At 40.8% G+C, this 20730-nt stretch overlaps 2 protein-coding genes and 1 long non-coding RNA gene across 9 annotated transcripts in view; 1 reads left to right on the top strand and 2 right to left on the bottom strand.

Annotated features, from left to right (window-relative positions):
• Positions 1-20730, bottom strand: part of Hph (HIF prolyl hydroxylase) — a 562987-nt gene that overhangs the window by 98473 nt on the left and 443784 nt on the right. The window lies entirely within an intron of this gene.
• Positions 1475-16221, bottom strand: LOC137238339 (uncharacterized). Of its 3 annotated transcripts, none has more exons than XM_067763215.1 (3): positions 16107-16221; positions 2226-3458; positions 1475-2168 (listed from the first exon to the last, which is right to left on the bottom strand). In XM_067763215.1, exon 2 carries the CDS (start codon positions 3455-3457, stop codon positions 2249-2251), a length of 1209 nt encoding a protein of 402 aa, XP_067619316.1. In that variant the 5' UTR covers position 3458; positions 16107-16221; the 3' UTR covers positions 1475-2168; positions 2226-2248. The 3 variants fall into 3 exon arrangements, with proteins under 3 accessions (XP_067619316.1, XP_067619323.1, XP_067619309.1); XM_067763222.1 differs by having other exon boundaries at positions 2245-3458; XM_067763208.1 differs by having other exon boundaries at positions 1475-3458.
• Positions 4914-7835, top strand: LOC137238329 (uncharacterized). 3 transcript variants are annotated; one of them, XR_010949167.1, is made up of 5 exons: positions 4914-4967; positions 5035-5179; positions 6546-6832; positions 6892-7310; positions 7381-7835. It is a non-coding gene; the product is annotated as an uncharacterized lncRNA (long non-coding RNA). The 3 variants fall into 3 exon arrangements; XR_010949166.1 differs by having other exon boundaries at positions 5035-5408; XR_010949170.1 differs by lacking the exons at positions 4914-4967; positions 5035-5179 and adding an exon at positions 6414-6478.

The raw sequence follows: 20730 nt of genomic DNA, 5'->3' as shown, positions 1-20730 counted from the left end.
GGAAGTCTATATCTATCTCGATTCCTTTATACCTGTACAACCAACCGTTATCCAATCAAAGTTAATATACTCTGTGAGCTCTGCTCAACTGAGTATAAAAATAGCATAGGAATTAATTTTTAATAATTAAACAAGAAAAAATAAACTGTATTTAACTATTCATCATTTGAGAAAAAAATTTTTTTAGAAGATTTTGTAAGAAAAATTAGAAATGTCAAATATGTTAAGTTGAACATATTTTTCCTCAAGAACAAACATTTTTAGAAATAAACCTTTTATAATGCTAACTAAATAAGGAAAAAATAATAAAAGTCAAAAGGAATGCTTAATATAACAAACATAAAAAACAAAGAGATAAGCATAAATTAGCATTTTTCCACCACCCCAAAAAACAGGAATAAATTTCTAATTTCTCTTTAATTTTCTCTTTCAATCATATCATCTCTTTAAAATGTCTTCGTGGACAAAACTTAACCCCATAGCTGGTTACGAAGTAGAAAAAAGAAACTCTGAAACATCAGAGAATAGAATATTAAAATATAAACCACCAGCTGAACCAGAGCCAAAAATTAACCCAAACATTTCAGATGTTTGGCTAGCAGTTTCAACCTACGGAATCGTGCTATTGATATAATATTCAAATTTAGCACCCTAAATCCCCTAAATTCAACACAATTTCGATAAGAACAGTAAATATTACAAATGAATCACTGCAAAATGCCTCACTCAATAGAATAATTTATTAAGACAGCTTCATTAGCACTGTCTAAGTTCAAGAATTTGCTAATTCACAGTATACCTAAAGTTACCACAAGATCGGAAACTTAAAACCAGCCAGAATGAAGAAAATGAAAAGTCACAAAGAGAACCTTATTATAAATAAAGCGCTTAATAAATAAATTTGCAATTAGACATGTCACGCTCGCTTTCATCCAAAAGGATAGAAAAATTTTAGCGTAATACAAGCAACTAGATTGTTGATGAAGTTATTGACTTAGGACAATATTCAACCAGGCTTAAAAATGCCGGCAATCTAGGACTTGTAAGAGAAAAAGACAGTTGTCCCTTAGGAGACAAATTTGTCAAGAATAATGAATACTCGAGTAAGCATATTTAAAAATAAAAAAAAATAGGTACCCAAGTTCTCAAAGATCTAATATTTGCATTAACCCCAGAAGTTATGCATGTGACAAATGTCGACAAAAATTAAAGAAATTCTTCATAAATATCATCGATCCCATCTGGAAAGGCCACCCAGAAAATCGCATGATACATAAGATCTAATAAAAATATTGCTGGAAAATATGAAAAATGGTATAAAAAAAAAAGATATGAAACATTTTTGCATCCACTGTACCCATTGGTTCAATCACTTATAACTATATAACTACTTCTTGCTCTAGCAGCAACTGAATCTACCCAATCTACTGTATATGTCAATTTTCAACCAATGATGACCAAGATAGGGCGCGCTCGTAATAATGGTGGGGAGAGAAGAAAAAGAAAATACACAAACGAATTCGTTATAAAAAGTGAACAATAATATTTATTAAAATAAATGGAAATGCAAATGCAACGTTAGTCCACTTAATCACAATAAATGGAATTGGTTAGACAATAAAATTAAAGTAAAGGCAAATGCAAGATAATCCACTTACATTCAATGTTTCCGATGACGGAAGTGCAAAAATGAATTTTAAAATGTTAAAGAGAATTGAAGGGCTTACCTTTGGTGGCTTGGCTGCTGGCGGTTTCTTAGACGTTCGCAAAAGAAGTGAAAGAGGTAAAAAACCTTTTGTTCGCGGTCACCGCCGAATCCTAGGCTTAACTATTATCCGGCGGGGTAAACGGTTATCGGTATAAACCGATATGTATAAATGAAAGATGTGAGGTAAAAGGACAACGAAAAGAAAAAGTTAAGTAATACGAGGGTGCACCGCCATATTTAGGCTTGTGGCCTAAACATGCCGGCCCCCTTGCGGCGAGCAACTTCGAAACGATCGTAACGCCCCAACAACCAAGTCCCCAAGGGCTCGCGAGAACGATTCTCAACTTAAAATTAACGAATCTCAACTTAAATTTAGGCCATGCTGTAACTGCATATGGCAGAAAAATAGTGTGACCAGGGTACATAATTCGCCGACGCCAGACGCTTCTCCGTGGGATTCCTGTGAATAAAGAGATGTTAGTCGAAATAGACATGGGTTGATTTTAGTGCACTTTACTTATTGAATGGACATATACCCGATTATTGCTGGTGGGCTCCAGACACTACCAACCCGAATATGGTGGCTTGAGTCAGCAGCCCGCCGACGTTCGACGGTGGTGTGCCGCTAACCATTAGGCTGGCGTAGACGTCGGCACCTAGTGTGAGCCGGACAGGTGTAGACCGGTGGAAAGATGGATCCGCCAGCTTCATAAATTGGAATGGCGTGGCTACCGATGGATCCAGAGTTGCTGTCGGAGTAAGCCGTGAATATCGCGACACCACTGTGGCCTGGGTCGTCACTGCTCCCGTTACCCCGTATTTCCCTCGCAGAACAAGCGTGCACTTCACGTGATAGGACGTGCCCGTTCGCTCTAACCCGAGGTCCTTCGCGAGATTCGCATCGATGATTGAATTGGGAGCGCACGGATCGATAAGGGCGCGTACTGCGTGGAGCTTCCCTCCTGCTGCTATCCGGACGACCGCCGTTGGAGCTATGGCTACGAATGCGCGTGTAATGGTCGTTGCTAGAGGAGTCTCCCGGAGGCGTCCCGTTCTGAAGCCGGCTGGCGTTGTTGGTTGGCGCGCGAGCGTTGTTGGTTGGCGCGCGAGCGTAGTTACTTGGGCACGAGCATTATACGGGGCCGCCCTGCCAATTGAGCGGCGTGACGAGCGGGACGGACGCGGTTCCGCGTCGCCACGGCGCCGCCCGGCAGAGCGGTGCGATGGGGGGAAAGGACGTGTCTCCCCGCCATCCCCGCGTTGCAAGTTTGAAGGCCTTTCATGCCGTAGGAGCGGTCGGAAACCTTGTGGTCCTGAACCGCCCGGTGGTGTCGTGGCTAGCATTGAAGTAGGATCTTCCCGTCGTTCGACCTCTTCCTCGGCGACGTCCGCTTCCCACCACAGGGTTTGTTCCGTGACGTGGATGGATAGGGCTCCATCGGAGCTCTCTTCGCCATCGCTCTCGTGGGACGGTGGTGGAACGTCGTCGAGGTGTGTTGACGTGTGGTGCTGCTCGTTGCACCGATGACAGCGATCTTCGCTGGGACATGTCTTCCGTTGGTGGAATGGCGATAAGCAATTTGTGCAATATCGCAAATCTATGATCGTCTTTAGTCGATCCATGTTCGTCATGCCCCGGTAAATCGGGCAGAGCCTTATGCTGTGCGACTTTTGACATAGCCGGCAGGGGACGCTGAATGTGTTGCCGCGTGCCTCCGTCTTGGCGCGTTTGTGGGACAATCCAGTCATTCTGGAATATCAAATTGATAGTAGAACATTCGTAGATGCCCTTAGATTGGGTGGCTTATGAGCGGAGACAAGGAGCTTAAGAGGCTGAGCTTGTGGTTGGCGTACTCGGGATGAATAATATGATTAAGTCAGTCTGCCGACATAACGACGTGTAGTGATTGAAACCACTGTTAGGTTGGGGTAAAATTGCATTGAGATACGCGTAAAGGTTATCTTTAATGTTGAAAATATTTTCATCAGAATGAAAGTTCTGATGTTGAAACAATCAAGGAGTGAAATTAAGAATTATTAAATATAGACTTCGGACAAACTATATTTTTTGGTGTTTGCCTAATACAGGCAATATGCGGTAATATGCGCTACATTTGTGTAGCAGATGGTATCACGAGTTACCCGTGTATTTTCACGGCTCCTTGTAATTGCCCTAAAAAATTTGGTCACAAAGCTTACCCACGCCCATGCAAATGTGACTATGAATATAACCTTTGAATGACTGTAAAATGACTAGTCAAATGACGTCGCGCAGATAACTGTGCGACAGATGTAAAGTGGCCTTTATTAGCTGTCTGGGAACACTCTTTGTGTTGATTTGGGCCATGTTGTGTGAGAATCACAAATTGTGGTGTGTTTGTTGATTTCAACACATCCGGGCGGAAATAGCCTACACTATCGAGTGTGGTAATTTAGAGAGCTGTCAGCTGCTCACTCTTCCAATCGTTGGAATGAGACAGCTGTGCGGTGCTGCCAATTTGGCAGCGTAATGAGACATAATGGTCATGTCATGCAATCATTTAGGGACAGCTCGCGTCTGAGTCCTGACGCGACATCAACGCTGATAATTATTTCTGGAAATTTTCATTTTTTTGTTTTGGGTTTTCCCATAACGTTGATTTTGTTGAATTCCTATTTCGTAGAAACATTCTGACCCTTCCTTTAATTATTTTTTTCAATCTTAAAGATTGTATTGAAATCTCCCATTAGCTCTTCCACCGTTAAGCGTACGCTACTAAACAACGTTGAAAGGCTTGGAAATTTTACGGTCTTAAAATTCGAAGTTATTTCTTTATAGTTCACGAAACAGTCTAAACTAAGCTGGAGTTCAGAAGAAAACTTAACTTTTCCTAATAAAAATAATGGCAAACTGATTTAAGGAAAAAACCTATTTTGCTTATTTTTTTCATGTTTTTTTTTTTGATAAAAGGAAGCCCATGACACAAACCAGAGCGCGCCTTCTTAGCTAGGTCTATGTTTTCGTGATTATATATATGTATTCTGATTTTGTTCACGGACTAACACTCGGGTGTGTTGGATCTCATGGATCCGAGTTGTGATACTCTTTGGATCGCGCGCAATGTGCTTACTGCGTAAGAACCGAAAAAAGCAAATGTCATCGAGTGGCAACCTTGTTTCGTTCATTCAAAATGTCATTCATTCATGGAAATGAGTATAGAGACATTTTTGAATGAATTTTCAGGTCGAAAGCGTACAACGTGGTTTGGAGTTCGGTTAAGTATGGTATTCTCAGCAATTTATTACCACTATACTAATTGCTCTCCATTTATCTCTTCCGATAATAGTTATGAAAATGAGTGTTGAACCTTACGAGGAAGTCCTGCTCGTCTATATTCCAACACTAGTAAGCCTCCAAATCGTTCACAGTCATTTGCAGATATATCGGTGGTGCAGACGTGCATCAGCATTTTGTTACGACATCAGCTACAGGTAATCGGATCTTCCTGTATAATATGCGACCGGGGGAGTACACAAATATGAATTGAACGCATGAGGGCACCGTCGATGCGCTCGCATTTATGCCCGACAGTTCGAACTTGTTATAAGGTGGTGATGATGGACGCATGACTGCCACTTCGCCATAACACATGGGCCACTGAAGGAGATTGGGAAGCGCACAAGGGAGTAGCAGTCAATCAGCTCAGTTGTCATCCAGGTGGTAAGCTGGCGTTATCACTAAGCGCCAACCATGTTTTATGGACATGGAGTTGAATAAGGGGACTTGTAGCATGTAGGGCCAATTTGAAAAATCATAGTGATTTGGGTATGGTTTAGCTGGGTCGCCAACCAACAAACGCAAATGTCCGTAGTGCTTGAGGATTGGGTTTAATTCCCACTTTCCTAACCGTCATTTGCACTGCAGCCAATTTCGCCTTGATTGACGACGGAAAGTTGGTATCAACCACTCACCACCAGAATGGTGTGGCGGAAACGGTGTATGTTGCGGCCGTATGCCTGGCGGCTCATCGTTATTGACGAACGTAAATTCGCTAGTACGTGCCAGGTGAATTTGTGTCAAGAATATCCCATTGTGGGCAGTCACTTACAGCACTTTGCGTGGAAACTGCGTTTTAGGGACTTTGATGTGGGAGGCCACAGGTGCACCAATTGGTACATGACCACGCGAGAATAATTTAATTGCGCCAAGATAATTTGTCGTACGTTTCCTTGAGAGACTTTGACTTCACAAAGCAAATTGTTTGTTTCTGGAGATCCCATTCGATGTCTTCTTTCTGTCAAGTATTGAGGATTCCAAACCATGCACGTCACCACCGGTATGGTTGCAAGTGGCCAGAAGCGCAACACAGCATTTCCGATGTGACGACAACATAAAGCTCGCTGGGTCATATATGTGTACCTACCAATTGGCAACCCTTAACATTGCCTAATAAACGAATAATAACAAAGAAAATAATCTTGAAATTTGTTGCCGCAAAATTCAAGTCAATGTAAATTCTTGACAGGCGCTTCAGTTAGTAAAATTATAGAATCTTGGAACTCTAGATTGGGGTTTAATATTGACCAAAGAAATCTAATGATAGTTCAGTCGCGGTTAATCATTTAGATTCCACACAATGGGTTAATTAGATTTTGGTATCTGACAACACGAAATTTTGCTGACTGGTTTTGCATGTTTACTAAGATTACTGAAAGGTTGAGGATTTTTTTTTCTCTGTCAGATTCTCAATCACAAGTGCGGGCAGTTGCATCCGATCAAATAACGAGGAGGTGCTTATGTTTTCTTTAACGGTGTTGACACCATTCCAATTAATAGATCCGTCTTCCTTGATTACAGCTGATCGCCTAATTCTGTCGGCGGCACGCGATTACTTCCATGAACTATTCAATAGGGCCGCTGGTACTTGTCTACTTATCGAACCACCGATATCGACGCGACGCGTTTGAGCACTTAAGTATGTTTTGCTTCACCGGCAAAACGCTCATGGCCATTGACAATGTGGGTCGGATGATGAAAACGGCTTTAATACTTCAATTTAAAGAGCGCGGTTGCAGATTGTGCTGCTTTTGTCACGGGGCGCATCACATTACAGCAAGCTTATAGCCTGGAAAGGGATACTCAGGGTGAGTACTAAATGAGAATTCTGATTAACGAAACATGAAACTTTATGCATGTAACCCAGAGCAGGGAATTTTTAGGTTTTGGGTCCAAGGGGTTGCAAGCAATCATAGAGATAGAGATAATTTCCCTGTACGCTGCGAGCGCAACTGACGACGAATCACTTTTGGCCTTGACCGAAAGACTGGAACCATATATCAGTATAACAAACTGAGAACTAATGGCTGAAGCGGGTTAATATCGAAATAAGTCTAAGCGACTTTGAAACAATTTTTTATGGATGGACATGTAATCGTTGTGGGCGGTAAACGTGACGGTCATCACATTAATGAAAAAACGCCGCTAGAAATTTAAACCCAAGCTATTTAAAACAGTTGCCAGCCATGAATTTACGACGACTGAACATTGTGTTGCACTATTAAACGGCACAAAAATCTTTGCAATCGGTGGGCATTCTGACGGACTTGGTATGGATGGAAATCAGTAAGTAATATGATTTTAAAATTTATGCAATTGGTCGATGTCATGAATAATGTAAACTGTTGAATTCTAGGATCCCGTAACGAACAGCTGAGAGCCGATGTGCTAATGTGGGTGAAACACATTGTGGCAAGTGCCACTGTGCAAGAGGAGCATTCGGGTACGTGTAAAAGTAGGAGGGAGGGCACGTACAGCAGCTGCGTAGCAAACAAATGGAGCGCTATCTGATAAGTTTGCGCAATCGGTGAGTTTCGTAAACGATCAATTACGATAGTTAAAATTCTCTGTTATTGTTTGGATGTTATTGTTGGTATTCTTGCAATAAACATAATGCCTCCCATACTTAAGGTGTCTAAAACGTTGATTTATAGTTCTGATTCTAAAGCGGTATTCAGACCATTATTTAGGGTTTAAATGCTATTATACGAAGATGTGGTGGGGTGCTGCTTCAACCGAAGTGGAATTCAAAGAAGAAGAAGACCACTCTTACTTTTCGAATATTTAGCTGATGCAGTTCGCGTGCATGTGTTTATTATTATTATTCTCGCTTTACAATTTGGCATTTTACTTGGTATACGCCCTAATTGAAGAGGAACAATTAGGTTTTTTTTTGTTGTATTTAGGTGGTTGTTCGCTCGAGTCTTTAGCCTATCGGCGTACAATCTGACATGTGTTAGCGCATTCATACCAAGCGGTGCACAAGATCCTCTATCAAAAATATAGGAATGCATTAATGCAACCCCTACCACATTTGCGGTAGAATTAATAGAACCTTGTGAATCTAATAGGTTTATAGCAATGAACGTTTGCTGATCGCAAACTTAAATTTGGGCGGCCATGCAAAAATCGTTGGATCATGTGGTCACTGGAGTACTTACCAGCCTATCGGCGTACAATCTGACATGTGTTAGCGCATTCATACCAAGCGGTGCACAAGATCCTCTATCAAAAATATAGGAATGCATTAATGCAACCCCTACGACATTTGCGGTAGAATTAATAGAACCTTGTGAATCTAATAGGTTTATAGCAATGAACGTTTGCTGATCGCAAACTTAAATTTGGGCGGCCATGCAAAAATCGTTGGATCATGTGGTCACTGGAGTACTTACCATTATACTCCACTGTAATGCAGCAATGGACCAACTCATGTGTCTACACGAACACATTGTAAGTCGATCATTGCTCGTTTTTAACGATTGTAATCACTACACGATGTTTATTGGACTGTGGGTACTCCATGGATTACTCTGATGTAATGCGGAGCGGGAGTATATGGTACAGTCCTAGGACTCCGCAATGTTAATTGGACCATATTTTTTGTATGAATTGTGGTTAATTTTGGAGTACTCGCGATTTTGCAGGGGGGTTGGATGTGTGTGAGCAGCACTTCCAATAGTCGCTCTCCGTACAGCAACGGAATAGTTGCAACCGTATAATGGGTTCATATTTGGCAAAGGGCTAAGAGACCTCATCCATACTGGCATCAAAGTCGATTTAATTTTTTAGAGATTTGCAATTAATCGGTTATTATTTCAATAATGTAAGCAATAATTTTATTTGTTAATCAAAATTTTTATTATTCGAAGACCCCTGACCATCCATATAAATGTGAAGATATACAAAATTGAATTGAATCGGGTTTTTTTGTTTTTGGTTACTAAACTGAATAATCCAATGGGCGAAGTAAGCACTTATATTAAACGGTGTTGGTTATTTCCCAATTGGATTATTTTTTAGTCCGGTTTATTGATAACATGCAAAACGTTGTGTTGGCCTCGTTCGGGTTGAATGAGAGCTGGGTGGGGGATTGGTTTGCCTCGTTCTGGGTGAACGAGAGCTGGGTTAAGCGGATTGTTATAATGGGTGGGAGTTACAAGTCTCCCTCACCCTCACTGGAGGGTGGTAATAGGACCAATTTCGTGATTGGTCTGGTGGTTTGTCCCCTTGCCGTATCCAGTTCGACGACTCGAACTCGGTTATCGGGGCCATAATGAAGGGTGGCTATCCGACCTAGTCTCCATTCGTTGGGGGGCAGATTATCCTCCTTAATGACGACTAGGTCTCCCTGTTTGAGGTTTGATTGTGGATGCTTCCACTTAACGCGCTTCTGCAATTCGGTGAGATACTCCGTTTTCCACCGTTTGCAGAAGGTTTGATGCAGCGCCTTGAGTTTTTCCCATCGATTGACGAGTGATGCGCGATTCTCGCTGACGTCGATCTCGGGTGGCGCTAGTAGGTGGCCTCCAACGAGGAAATGACCTGGAGTAAGTGGCTCCAAATTAGACGGCTCGTTGGAGGAGGGGCTTAACGGTCGAGAATTGAGACAGGACTCGATTCGACAAAGTAGTGTGCTGAACTCTTCAAGGGTAAATTTGTGATCCAACGCGATCTTCTTGAAGTGGTTCTTGAAGCTTTTGACCCCTGCCTCCCATAGCCCGCCCATGTGAGGAGCTCCTGGTGGTATGAAATGCCATGTCAGGTTTTGGTGACTGTACTTAGATAGAGTTTGGTTGCGAGCGTCCGCCAGGAAAGCTTTGAGTTCTGAGCGGAGAGCTCTGGAGGCTCCGACAAAATTGGTTCCGTTGTCGGAGTAGATGTTCTTTGGACATCCTCGCCGCGCAACAAATCTGTCGAAAGCTGCCAGGAATGCGGCAGTGCTGAGGTCACTAGTGGGTTCCAAGTGAATAGCCTTGGTTGCAAAGCAAACAAAGAGGCAGACGTAACCCTTTGACATGCGGCATCCTCTTCCACTATAAGATTTGATGTCAAATGGTCCGGCAAAATCTACTCCCGCATTGGTGAAAGCCCGGGAAAAGGTGGTTCGTTCTGAGGGTAGATCTCCCATAAGTTGGGTTTGGGTCCGCTTGCGGAATATTGTGCACGTTTTGCAATTGTGTATGACCGATCGGATCATATTTTTGACCCTAGGGATCCAATATTGTGTGCGTAGGCGACGAAACATAAGTTGGTTCTCCCCGTGCAGGGTGTCTTTATGGATGAACTGGACAAGAAGTCGTGTGAGCCGGCAGTCATACGGCAGAATGATCGGGTGCCGTTCACTGTAGGGAAGATCCTTGGCCCCTGACAGACGACCGCCAACCCTCAATATGCCCTTATCATCGACAAGGGGGGTAAGAGGGAGGATTTCACTCTTTGAACCGATGAGCTTCCCGGAATTTAAGCTCGAAAGTTCCTCCGAATAGTGCCTCCATTGGTAGAAAGCTATTAACTGACTTGTCGTGGCCTGGATTTCATCGGGTGAAATGAAGTGCGATGCCGGTTTAAAGGAAGATTTTGTCTTAGGATTGGTTCTTTGGATAAATCTTCGAACATACGATATGACCCTCAAGGCCCTGGACAAATTGGAAAACCGTTCGAGGATGTCGTCTTTCTCTTTTATTTTTGAAGTTGTATGAACCTGCACCCGTTTTTCCTCTATGTTAGTCCGATAGTCCTTTTCTTGTATTGGCCATTCTGTCTTATCTTCTTGTAACCAAGAAGGTCCCTGCCACCACAAAGAGTTATTGACTAACTCCTTCGCTGATAGTCCTCGGCTAGCCAGGTCGGCAGGATTGGATGCGGATTCTACGTGGTGCCAGGATTTGTTTCCTACCTTTTCTACTATTTTCGTTACTCGATGAGCGACAAAGGTTGACCAAGGACAAGGGGGTTTTCTTATCCACGCCAAAATAATCGTGGAGTCTGTCCATAGGTGTAGATTGAAATTATCTAAATGCAGATTTTCACGCACTGCTTCGATGGTTTCGGCCAGCAACACTGCACCGCATAGCTCTAATCGGGGTAATGAAACTGTTTTAACGGGTGCTACTCTTGTTTTTGCTATTAATAAGTTAACGTAGACCTCATCCTTTATCTTTGCTCGTAAAAAGACTGTCGCGGCGTAAGCTTTTTCCGAGGCGTCGCAGACGTCGTTGGTTGGCGTAAAATACACCCAACGTGGGATACGAATTCCGTTAATGGAGGGGTATTCCTGCATAAAATTATGCCATCGGTCTAGGGTTCCTGCCGACACTGGTTCGTCCCAGTCAGTCCCCTCTAGCCAAATGTCTTGCATAATGATTTTTGCAACAATGACGACTGGGGCGAGCCAACCTAGGGGATCGAAAAGTTTAGCGATTGCAGAAAGTATTGTCCTTTTCGTTAACATATCCCGATTTTCAATTGGTTTTGCCGTGAAGTAAAAATAATCCGCATGCGCGTTCCATCGAATACCTAGGGTCTTGACCGTACTCGTGTCCTCGAATTCCAAAAAGTCTTCGTTGAGCAGATGAGGTTTGGGTATTCCTTTAAGTATTCTTGAGCAATTTGACGTCCATTTGCGGAGGGAAAAACCAGCGGACTGTAATGCATCTGTGATTTCATCGCGAGCTTTGAGTGTGGATTCGATGCTATGTCCCCCGGCTAGAACGTCATCGACGTACATACCTGTCCGTAAGATATCTGCGGCAATGGGTAATGAAGTTTCAACGTCGTCTGCTAGTTGGTGCAGTGTCCTTATCGCCAGATAAGGAGCACAATTGACTCCAAAGGTGACTGTCTTTAATTCGTAGACTCTGATAGGGTCACTAGGATTGTTGCGAAAAACTATTCTCTGGAATTGTGTTTGGTTTGGCTTTACCAATATCTGCCGGTACATTTTTTCGATGTCGCTATTAAAAACATATTTAAAGAATCTCCATCGAAGGAGTAGAATCGTTAAGTCGGCCTGAAGCACTGGGCCTGTATAAAGTACGTCGTTTAGGCTTGTGCCATTGGCTGTGGGACACGAAGCGTTGAACACCACACGAACTTTGGTCGTGGTGCTTTCCTCTTTTATAACCGCATGATGGGGTAAGAAGTAGCAATCGGTCACGTGGGGTGGTATGATTTTTGGAACTTTTGACATATGTCCCAATGTCTCATATTCCGCTAGTACCCTATTGTACTCTGTCTGTAGGGCCGGTGTCTTGGCTAGGCGCGTCTCATTCCGGTAGAATTGGGAGCAGACGCCGTTTAGGGAAGGCCCTAAGGAGATGTTGTTGGGAAAATCCTGTTTAAAAGGAAGGGCGACAGTATATTTGCCATCGGAATTTCTTTCTGTTGTAAGTCTGAAAAGTTCCTCGCAATAGGCATTATCTTCGTTAAGTGCCCTTTTCTTAGGTACGTTTTCAAGTTCCCAGAAAGCGGTTAGTTGCTTGTCTAGGCTGATTTCATTAAAAAAAGATACCCGTGTATTAGTTGGGTGAGGTACTTCTGCACGACCAGTTAGAATCCAACCGAAGACGGTTTCTTGGGCGAGAAGCGTATTTAGAACATTCTTCCTTATACCGTTCAGTATTATCTGGGGATAAATGTCGCCTCCAAGTATGAGGTCGACTGGTTCATTAATGAAGAACCTCTTATCCGCCAGAATCAGATCAGGAAACGCTTGTCGAGTCGTTGCGCTAACTTGGCAAGTCGGAAGGTCCCCTGTTAATTGGGGCAGGACTAGGACCACTGTATCGATGCTCACTAAGGGGTCTGTGAGCGAACCTAACGTAATCACACATGATTTCTTTACCTGTGCAGATGGGGTATTATTTATTCCTGACACTTGCACATGCAGACGTTTGGATGGAAGGTTTATTCGCTTTTTTAGTCTTTCTGTTATGAAAGAGCATTCGGACCCAGAGTCTATCAACGCTCTGGCGGAAAATTTCACTCCATTATAGTGTATATTAACACGTGCTGTTCCTAATAACACCCCTTTAGTGGTGTTAGCATGACACGAAGAGACGTTATTAGCATTATCTTGTCTTTTTTCAGACGCCATCCTTGCCCTAGCCTGCTGTGTGGTTGAAGGTGTGTTGTCGGTGGCGTTTTGAGTCCACCTTTGAGGAGTTGTCTTTGGTTGTGCTGTCGGAAGATGGAGCAAGGTGTTGTGCCTCGCGTGGCACGTGCTGCAATTGAATTGGCTAGTGCATCGTGTCACGGTGTGTCCACCCGACAGACAATTCAGACAGTAACTATTGTTTTTGATAAATTCAATTTTTCCTGACGTGGACAACCTACGGAATTTTTGGCAATTTCGTAATTTGTGCTCTGTACTGTTGCACATCTTACAGGCTGATTTGGGTACGCTGGCTTGGTAAACCCCAAGTTTCGTAGAATTTTCCCGAGAGTTTGAATTTTGACTTTTGGGTGCTTTTGTGGTTTTGTTACCCCTAAGATCAGAAACCGTCTCTAATGTCTGGAAGCGATTGGACAGGAATTTGTCCATATCCTCCCATTTTGGGATATCTGTTTTTCGTTCTACGGTCTGTTCCCAAAGAGCCAACGTAGATTTTGGGAGTTTTGTGGAGCATAGGTAGGTTATAATAGCATCCCAATTTGTGATGTCAATATTATGACATTGTAATGCAGAAATGCAATTGTTTATCTCCCGTTGCAATTTTTTGATGGAGGTTCCACACTCCTGTTCGACTGCCGTCAGATTAAATAAAAGTTTTAATTGTGTGTTGACGAGGATACGTTTATTTTCGTACCTGTCGCTTAGATTTTTCCAGGCGGTTGCAAAACCCTCGTTTGTTAATGAGCACCTGCCCACTATTTCTTTTGCCTCCCCTTGAGTTTTTTGTTTTAGATAATATAATTTCTCGACATCTTTCAGATCAGTATTGTGGATGTATATCGCCGTGAACATATCTCTAAAGGCTGGCCAGGAAAGGTAGTCGCCTTTAAATACATCGGTGTCACAAGGCGGCAGCCGCATTTTATGTCCACGGCGCGAAGAGTCTTCATCCTTTGCTTCATCCTTGGCCGGCTGTGGGGTGATGGATTCGGCTTCAGCCGCCACAGCAGACATGCATTGCAGGTAGCATGCAAAGCAACTTTTATTTTTCTTTCTTAATGAGCTGAGCTCGTCTTTGGACAGTTCAGAATTGCTGAGAAGACTTTCATATGTGGACTTGGTCTTCTTCCATAGTGCCCTTAGCTCCTCTTGCAGTAGTGCAAGGGTGTGCTTGTTCCGGGATTCGGCCGGGGTGGAGTTGAAATCTTGTTCAAACTCCACTATGGAATCAGCCAATCTCATATAAGTCTCCATTGATTTTATTAATTTGAATATTTTGTTTCTTTGAAGGTGTTGAGCTTGAAAGCAAAAGACTTAGTGGCGTTGGTGTATATTCAACCGCAGCAAAAATTATAAGAGTGTTTTGTTTTTTTTTGTGCGTAGCCCAGCTATCAATCCTGCTGTGATTGTGCTGTGTGAGTAAAGTCTAAAAAATACACTGATTTGAACTCTGATCGGATTGTATGTGTAAACCAGAAAGCAATCTTATGTGAATTTAGTGATAAGAAAAATTTGAATCAGATGTAAATCTTGACGTGGTATAATGTGTGGCCAGTGATATGAACCACTTATAGAGATCCTCACGAGGATTATGTAAGCCACAGATAGAAATCCTGACGAGGATTTAATGTGTATACAGTGTTATAGATAGAAATCCTGACGAGGATTTAATGTGTATATAGCGATATGCAGCACAGATAGAAATCTTGAAAGGTTCTAGTGTGTACAAAGTGATATCAAACACAGATAGGAATCCTGACGAGGATTTAATGTGTCTACAGTGATGTGCAATGCAGAGAAGAGAATTCGTCTGCAGGTATTTAATGTGTCTAAAGGGTGTGTTGGACACAGATAGAAATATTTTCTGAAAACTTAGTGTGTCTAAAAAAAGTTTAAAAAACGCAGATGTAATCCCGATGTGGATATGATGTGTAATCCTCGAGATTTGAAACACAAATAGAAATCCTTATGTGGATTTAATGTGTTTAAAAGGGTGAAATTTGACCCACAGATAGAAATCCCGACGAGGATTTAATGTGTATACAAGTGAAAGTGAAACACAGATAGAAATCCTGACGAGGATTTAATGTGTATACAAAAGGTGTTATGTGAACGTTGATGAGTATCGCCGAGTAGCCAACCAGGGTATCTTTCCCAATATAAATAAGACAATAACTTTGTTTATCCAACTTAATGTGGAAAATTACACTTTTAATTATTTATTATAAAAAACGCTGAGAACATACAGCTATGTAATAGTAAACGATCAGTATAAAATTGTGTTTGTGACCAATTGTGATGAGCCACTAGCCACTCAACGCAGTGCTAATTTTTGGCTTTATGGTATTATTTTAGTTCGCAACTGATTAAGAACTGATTTCCGTTCAAAGATAACGCAATTGATTATATGTATATAATTCGGTGAAAAAATACTCTATATCAAATGCCTTCGAATTAATCTGAATTAAGTGTATTCACAAATGAGCGATTTGCAACAATGTTATTGATTGCCGCAATTAAGCAAAAATGACTACAAGCCACCCAACGAAGGTGAAATGTTTTTGACAAAAAATTTTCCTGTGGTTGCAGAATATTATGACTGCGTGAATATTGTGGTATTTCTCTGCAAGTTCATCAACCAAGTGAGAGTGTATGTAGATTGTTGCCGAAAATCAACAACCGAAAAGACTGTCTATAGAAACCGAGTGTCGTTGTACAGTGCAGTGATAATTTTGTTGCAAAAGGAGAAAAAAGAAAAAAAAAAAATCCACTGACTGCCTGCCTTGAGTTGTGTCGGAAAAGTCTTACCACTGGTGGGGGACTTAGCCGATAATCAAAAGGCGCTAGGTGTGCGTTGTGACACAATGAACTTCCACTTGCTTTGACTTGCAAATGGATATCACAAATCCACTCGATACGTGAGTTCGTATATAAAAAAAAAATGTGCACCAAAATCAACCACTTACCTTACACAAGTTTTGGTAATGTATGATGTTATGTGGACTGTTGATGTGATAAATGGACGTGATATCGTATGATGAGTTGATTAGTGGACTGTTTGATGTTGTGATGATGATGTGATAATGTGATGTAGATGAGTGGACTGTTTGATATGCTGATGATGTTTTAATGCTAATGAACTGTATGTATGTGTGTGATGACGAGTTGGTATACGCTGCTCGTTCGTTTTGATGGCCAACTTTTTTCACTGCTGGTTGATTTTAATATTTTTATAAATAATTTTCCTTGCTTGGTTAATAATTTCCAATTATTCCGATGGGCTGATTCTGGGGTAAATCACCTTTGTTTCCGTTGAATTTTTGTTTTTCTCGGCGCGTAAGGACCAAAATGTTACGGCGGCAAGACCAAGATAGGGCGCGCTCGTAATAATGGTGGGGAGAGAAGAAAAAGAAAATACACAAACGAATTCGTTATAAAAAGTGAACAATAATATTTATTAAAATAAATGGAAATGCAAATGCAACGTTAGTCCACTTAATCACAATAAATGGAATTGGTTAGACAATAAAATTAAAGTAAAGGCAAATGCAAGATAATCCACTTACATTCAATGTTTCCGATGACGGAAGTGCAAAAATGAATTTTAAAATGTTAAAGAGAATTGAAGGGCTTACCTTTGGTGGCTTGGCTGCTGGCGGTTTCTTAGACGTTCGCAAAAGAAGTGAAAGAGGTAAAAAACCTTTTGTTCGCGGTCACCGCCGAATCCTAGGCTTAACTATTATCCGGCGGGGTAAACGGTTATCGGTATAAACCGATATGTATAAATGAAAGATGTGAGGTAAAAGGACAACGAAAAGAAAAAGTTAAGTAATACGAGGGTGCACCGCCATATTTAGGCTTGTGGCCTAAACAGTAACCATTACCTTATTCTATACGTTTCAATTTTAATTTGAAATGGACTACCAATACAAAAAACTTTGCTTAACCGTTTGCATCTAGGAAAACCTCGCCTTTTAGAGAAGTCATAAATTTAGATAATAGGATTTTTGGATCTAGCTAAATAGATAAATAGATAATAGATATATAGGGCCCTGTAGAATAAGAAAAATAATTCTTTTATGACCTGTATAATAGGAAAAATAAATTTATTATACCCTGTAGAATAGGAAAAGTAATTTTATTAATGACCTGCGGAATAGAAAATATCAATAAGAAAAATAATTTTATTAATGGCCCGCGGAATAGAAAGTATCAATAGGAAAAATAACTCTATAACCCTGCAGAATATAAAATACCGATAGGAAAATAATTTTATTAATAACTTGAAAAAAAAAAAAAGATATCAATAGGAAAAATTATTTTAGTAATACCTTTTAGAGTAGTAAACATCGATGAAAACAATAATTTTACATTAATCCCCTATAAGGTAGAAGAAATCGATGAAGAAGAAAACACTAATAATAAAAATTATGACACCTTAATCCCATCTAGAATAGGAAATGAGGATAAGCAAAAATTTAGTAGTAACATAGAGAATAGGCAAATAAAAATACACAAAAATAGACTTAAATTAGTAGAATAAGAAGATGTTAAACCTACAAACATTAAAATACAAAAGTATAATTAATTTACAAAAATAGAATACTCATGCATTCCCCAAATGCATAAGCATTCTACAAAAAAGGGAGATGTAGTGTAAGCAGCCAACAATTCAATTTAATCCAAAATATGTAAATCAGTCTAATATTCTAACCTGCTACAAAAATAGTCTAAATGTTCATCAACACATAAAAATGCATTTGAGAATTAATGCTGGCACAGCCATTAATAAACAGACGTGTACAACACACAACCAAACGAATTTGAATCCCAGCAATTTGCATTCCTGCAACTTGCAAGGTTAGCATTTCCCATAAATTTGCAGCTCATATATGCAGGTACATATTTTGTGCCGAGTAGTATGTAGGTATGTAAGTATGTATGTTTAAGGTAGTTATGTATGTAAGTATGTAAGCTTAAATGTCAATAGATATGTAAGAATATGTTTAGAATAATCTAATATAAATAGGCTGAATTATTTGAATAAAGACAACTCGACATTCATAATTCAAGCAGTGAAGTCTTCTTTGTTTTAATTGCGTTAGGGACCTTTCTACAATATATGTATGGGACATATGTGTTGCGGGGCACTCGTTTTATGTGCTAGTCACTCATAGTAAGTGTCTGTACTTGACTAAGTACACATTTAGACACAATTTTTTGGCTCATTACTAAGTGCACTAATTTTATTAGTACTCAAAGCAGTTCAGCAAACGGATACGGCAACAATCGACCTGACATACACCTTCTCAACAAACTGGTGGCTTCTCATCTACTCGATGCGATTTTTCCCGAGTTGCCGGCTTCAATTGACGACATTTCACCTCAAATCTATCCCTAGCCCTATTTAGGATGTCTAGACTGGCCTATCAGACCTCGCTTCTCCTCTCTTCTTGCTATTTCCAACAGAAGATTCGATTTCCTTCGTCCGACGGGAAATTCCACAATTTATTTTTCCATTACAATCCGAAAACCAGATTAGGCTCCCAAACAATTCCCAACATATACAAATTTTTGTTCTTACGACTAAAAACCTGCGCGCTAAAGCTTGAATATTCTTTGTATTTACGACAACTAACAAATTAATTTTAAAGAGAGGCAAAGTCTTTCCCCTGCGGCGCTACGGGAGGATTGAAAACTGCCTAATGCACCATAATTGCTGCCGTCGCAGCAACCATGTGTCCGTAGACTAGAAAACAGCCCCGTTTTGGAACCGTCGCCTACCCCGGTACCACTTTCGCATTACTTCAAGGTGGCGTTCCATATTTTTCATTTTTTAAGAGCCTACTGTTGTCCCTGCGTCCAGCTTCCTGCTATTTGCTCTGAGTGCCGATTTAATCGCCACTGCTTCGCCTGTGCATTTCTCTGCGCTCCCACTCAGCATCCATCAGGCGTGTCATGACTATAAATGCCATTTTGCTCACTGCAGTCCAGTACTTTTTCGTGTTGCACATTTGTGATACTAAATTTCTCGTGGTAGGTTCCTCCCAAAAAACTCTATGCAATGCGAGTCTTTCCTCGTGGAGACGGGGGCAGTGGAACATGACGTGTTCTGCGTTTTCTAACTCCGTGGTACACATTGGGCAAAGCGGATCTTCCTCTATCCTACGCTTCCATAAATACTCTTTGAAACCGCCATGTCCACTCAGTATCTGCGTGAGATGGTAGTTCAGTTCTCCGCTCATTCCATTGAGCAACAAACTAGCGTGAAGGTCCAACGCTCTTTACTCGAGGCCTCCAACCGTTCTTGCCACTTAGCTATTGTTTGTGTCTGTTGCATATACATACATATACACTTGTTATATTCTACTTGTAATTTTATACGAACATATTTATATATTTAGTTTTGAATATTTATGTTGTTCTGTCTTGAGAGAGAAAAATTTTCTTTATTAACTTCAATAAATTCTTACTTAAAAGAACATACTCTACTAAAAGGTTATGGGCCATCAGCCTTAAAATAAATATATATATTATATAAGGAATTTCAAACCATAATCAGGAGCGATGAACACGTTATCGATGGTGCAGAATATGGAGAAGCTTGTTGGCTCCGAGAATTGGTGAACATGGAGTTTCGCAATGAGAACACAGCTGGAGCTGGAAGATGCTTGGAAATACATTGAGCCAGATGAAGGTCAAGGACTATATGCTATTAAGGATCGTAACGCATGTTGTAAGATAATCCTAGCATTGGAAAAAAGTTTATATGTTCATGTAAAAGATGCTGTGACTTCAAAGCAAGTTTGGAATGCTTTAAAAATTTTTTTTCAATATACGGGTTTGGATAGGCGCATAGGTCTACTGCAGAAGCTTTGCAGCGTGCAATTGATGGATTGTTCAATTGTTGAGGAATACCTAAAAAAAGTTATATCTGCTGCACAGAAGCTTAACGATATTGGGTTTATTGTGAACGATGAATGGGTCGGACGTCTTTTATTGAAAGGATTACCTGACGAATACAAGCCTATGATTATGAGTATAGAATGCAATGGTTAAACTATTACTGCAGATGGCATTAAGCAAAACCTCTTACAAGATATAAAGTGGGAACCGTCATCATCAAATGGTGCTCTTATGGTAAAAAAGGGAAATTTCAAGGGTAAGAAACCAAAAACAAAGAAGGATAAACTACGTTGTTTTAAATCTGATGGTACTGGTCACTTTGCATCGGAGTGTCCAACAAATAAAAAGGTAAAAGATAAAAGCATTACTAATTTTGCTGCATTCCGTGCCCAGCATTCTACCATTGAGTGGTATATAGATAGTGGAGCTACGGATCACATGACTGCAAATGTAATGCTTTTTCAAAATATGGGTAAGTTTAGTGGCAAGATTAAAACAGCCAATGGGAGCTATCTGGAAATAGAAGGAAAAGGTGACGTTAAGCTAAAGGAACTTTGTTAAGCGAGCCATATGAAATACAAATATATGACGTTTTGTATGTTCCAAGATTAAATGCAAATTTGTTGTCGGTTAAAAAGCTATTGGAACACAACAACAGTGTAATATTTGATAAACAGGGTTGCA

Source organism: Eurosta solidaginis, chromosome 1, assembly GCF_040869045.1.
Source record: "Eurosta solidaginis isolate ZX-2024a chromosome 1, ASM4086904v1, whole genome shotgun sequence".
NCBI classification, from domain to species: Eukaryota; Metazoa; Arthropoda; class Insecta; order Diptera; family Tephritidae; genus Eurosta; species Eurosta solidaginis.
This window is presented reverse-complemented; position numbering and strand designations above follow the sequence as displayed.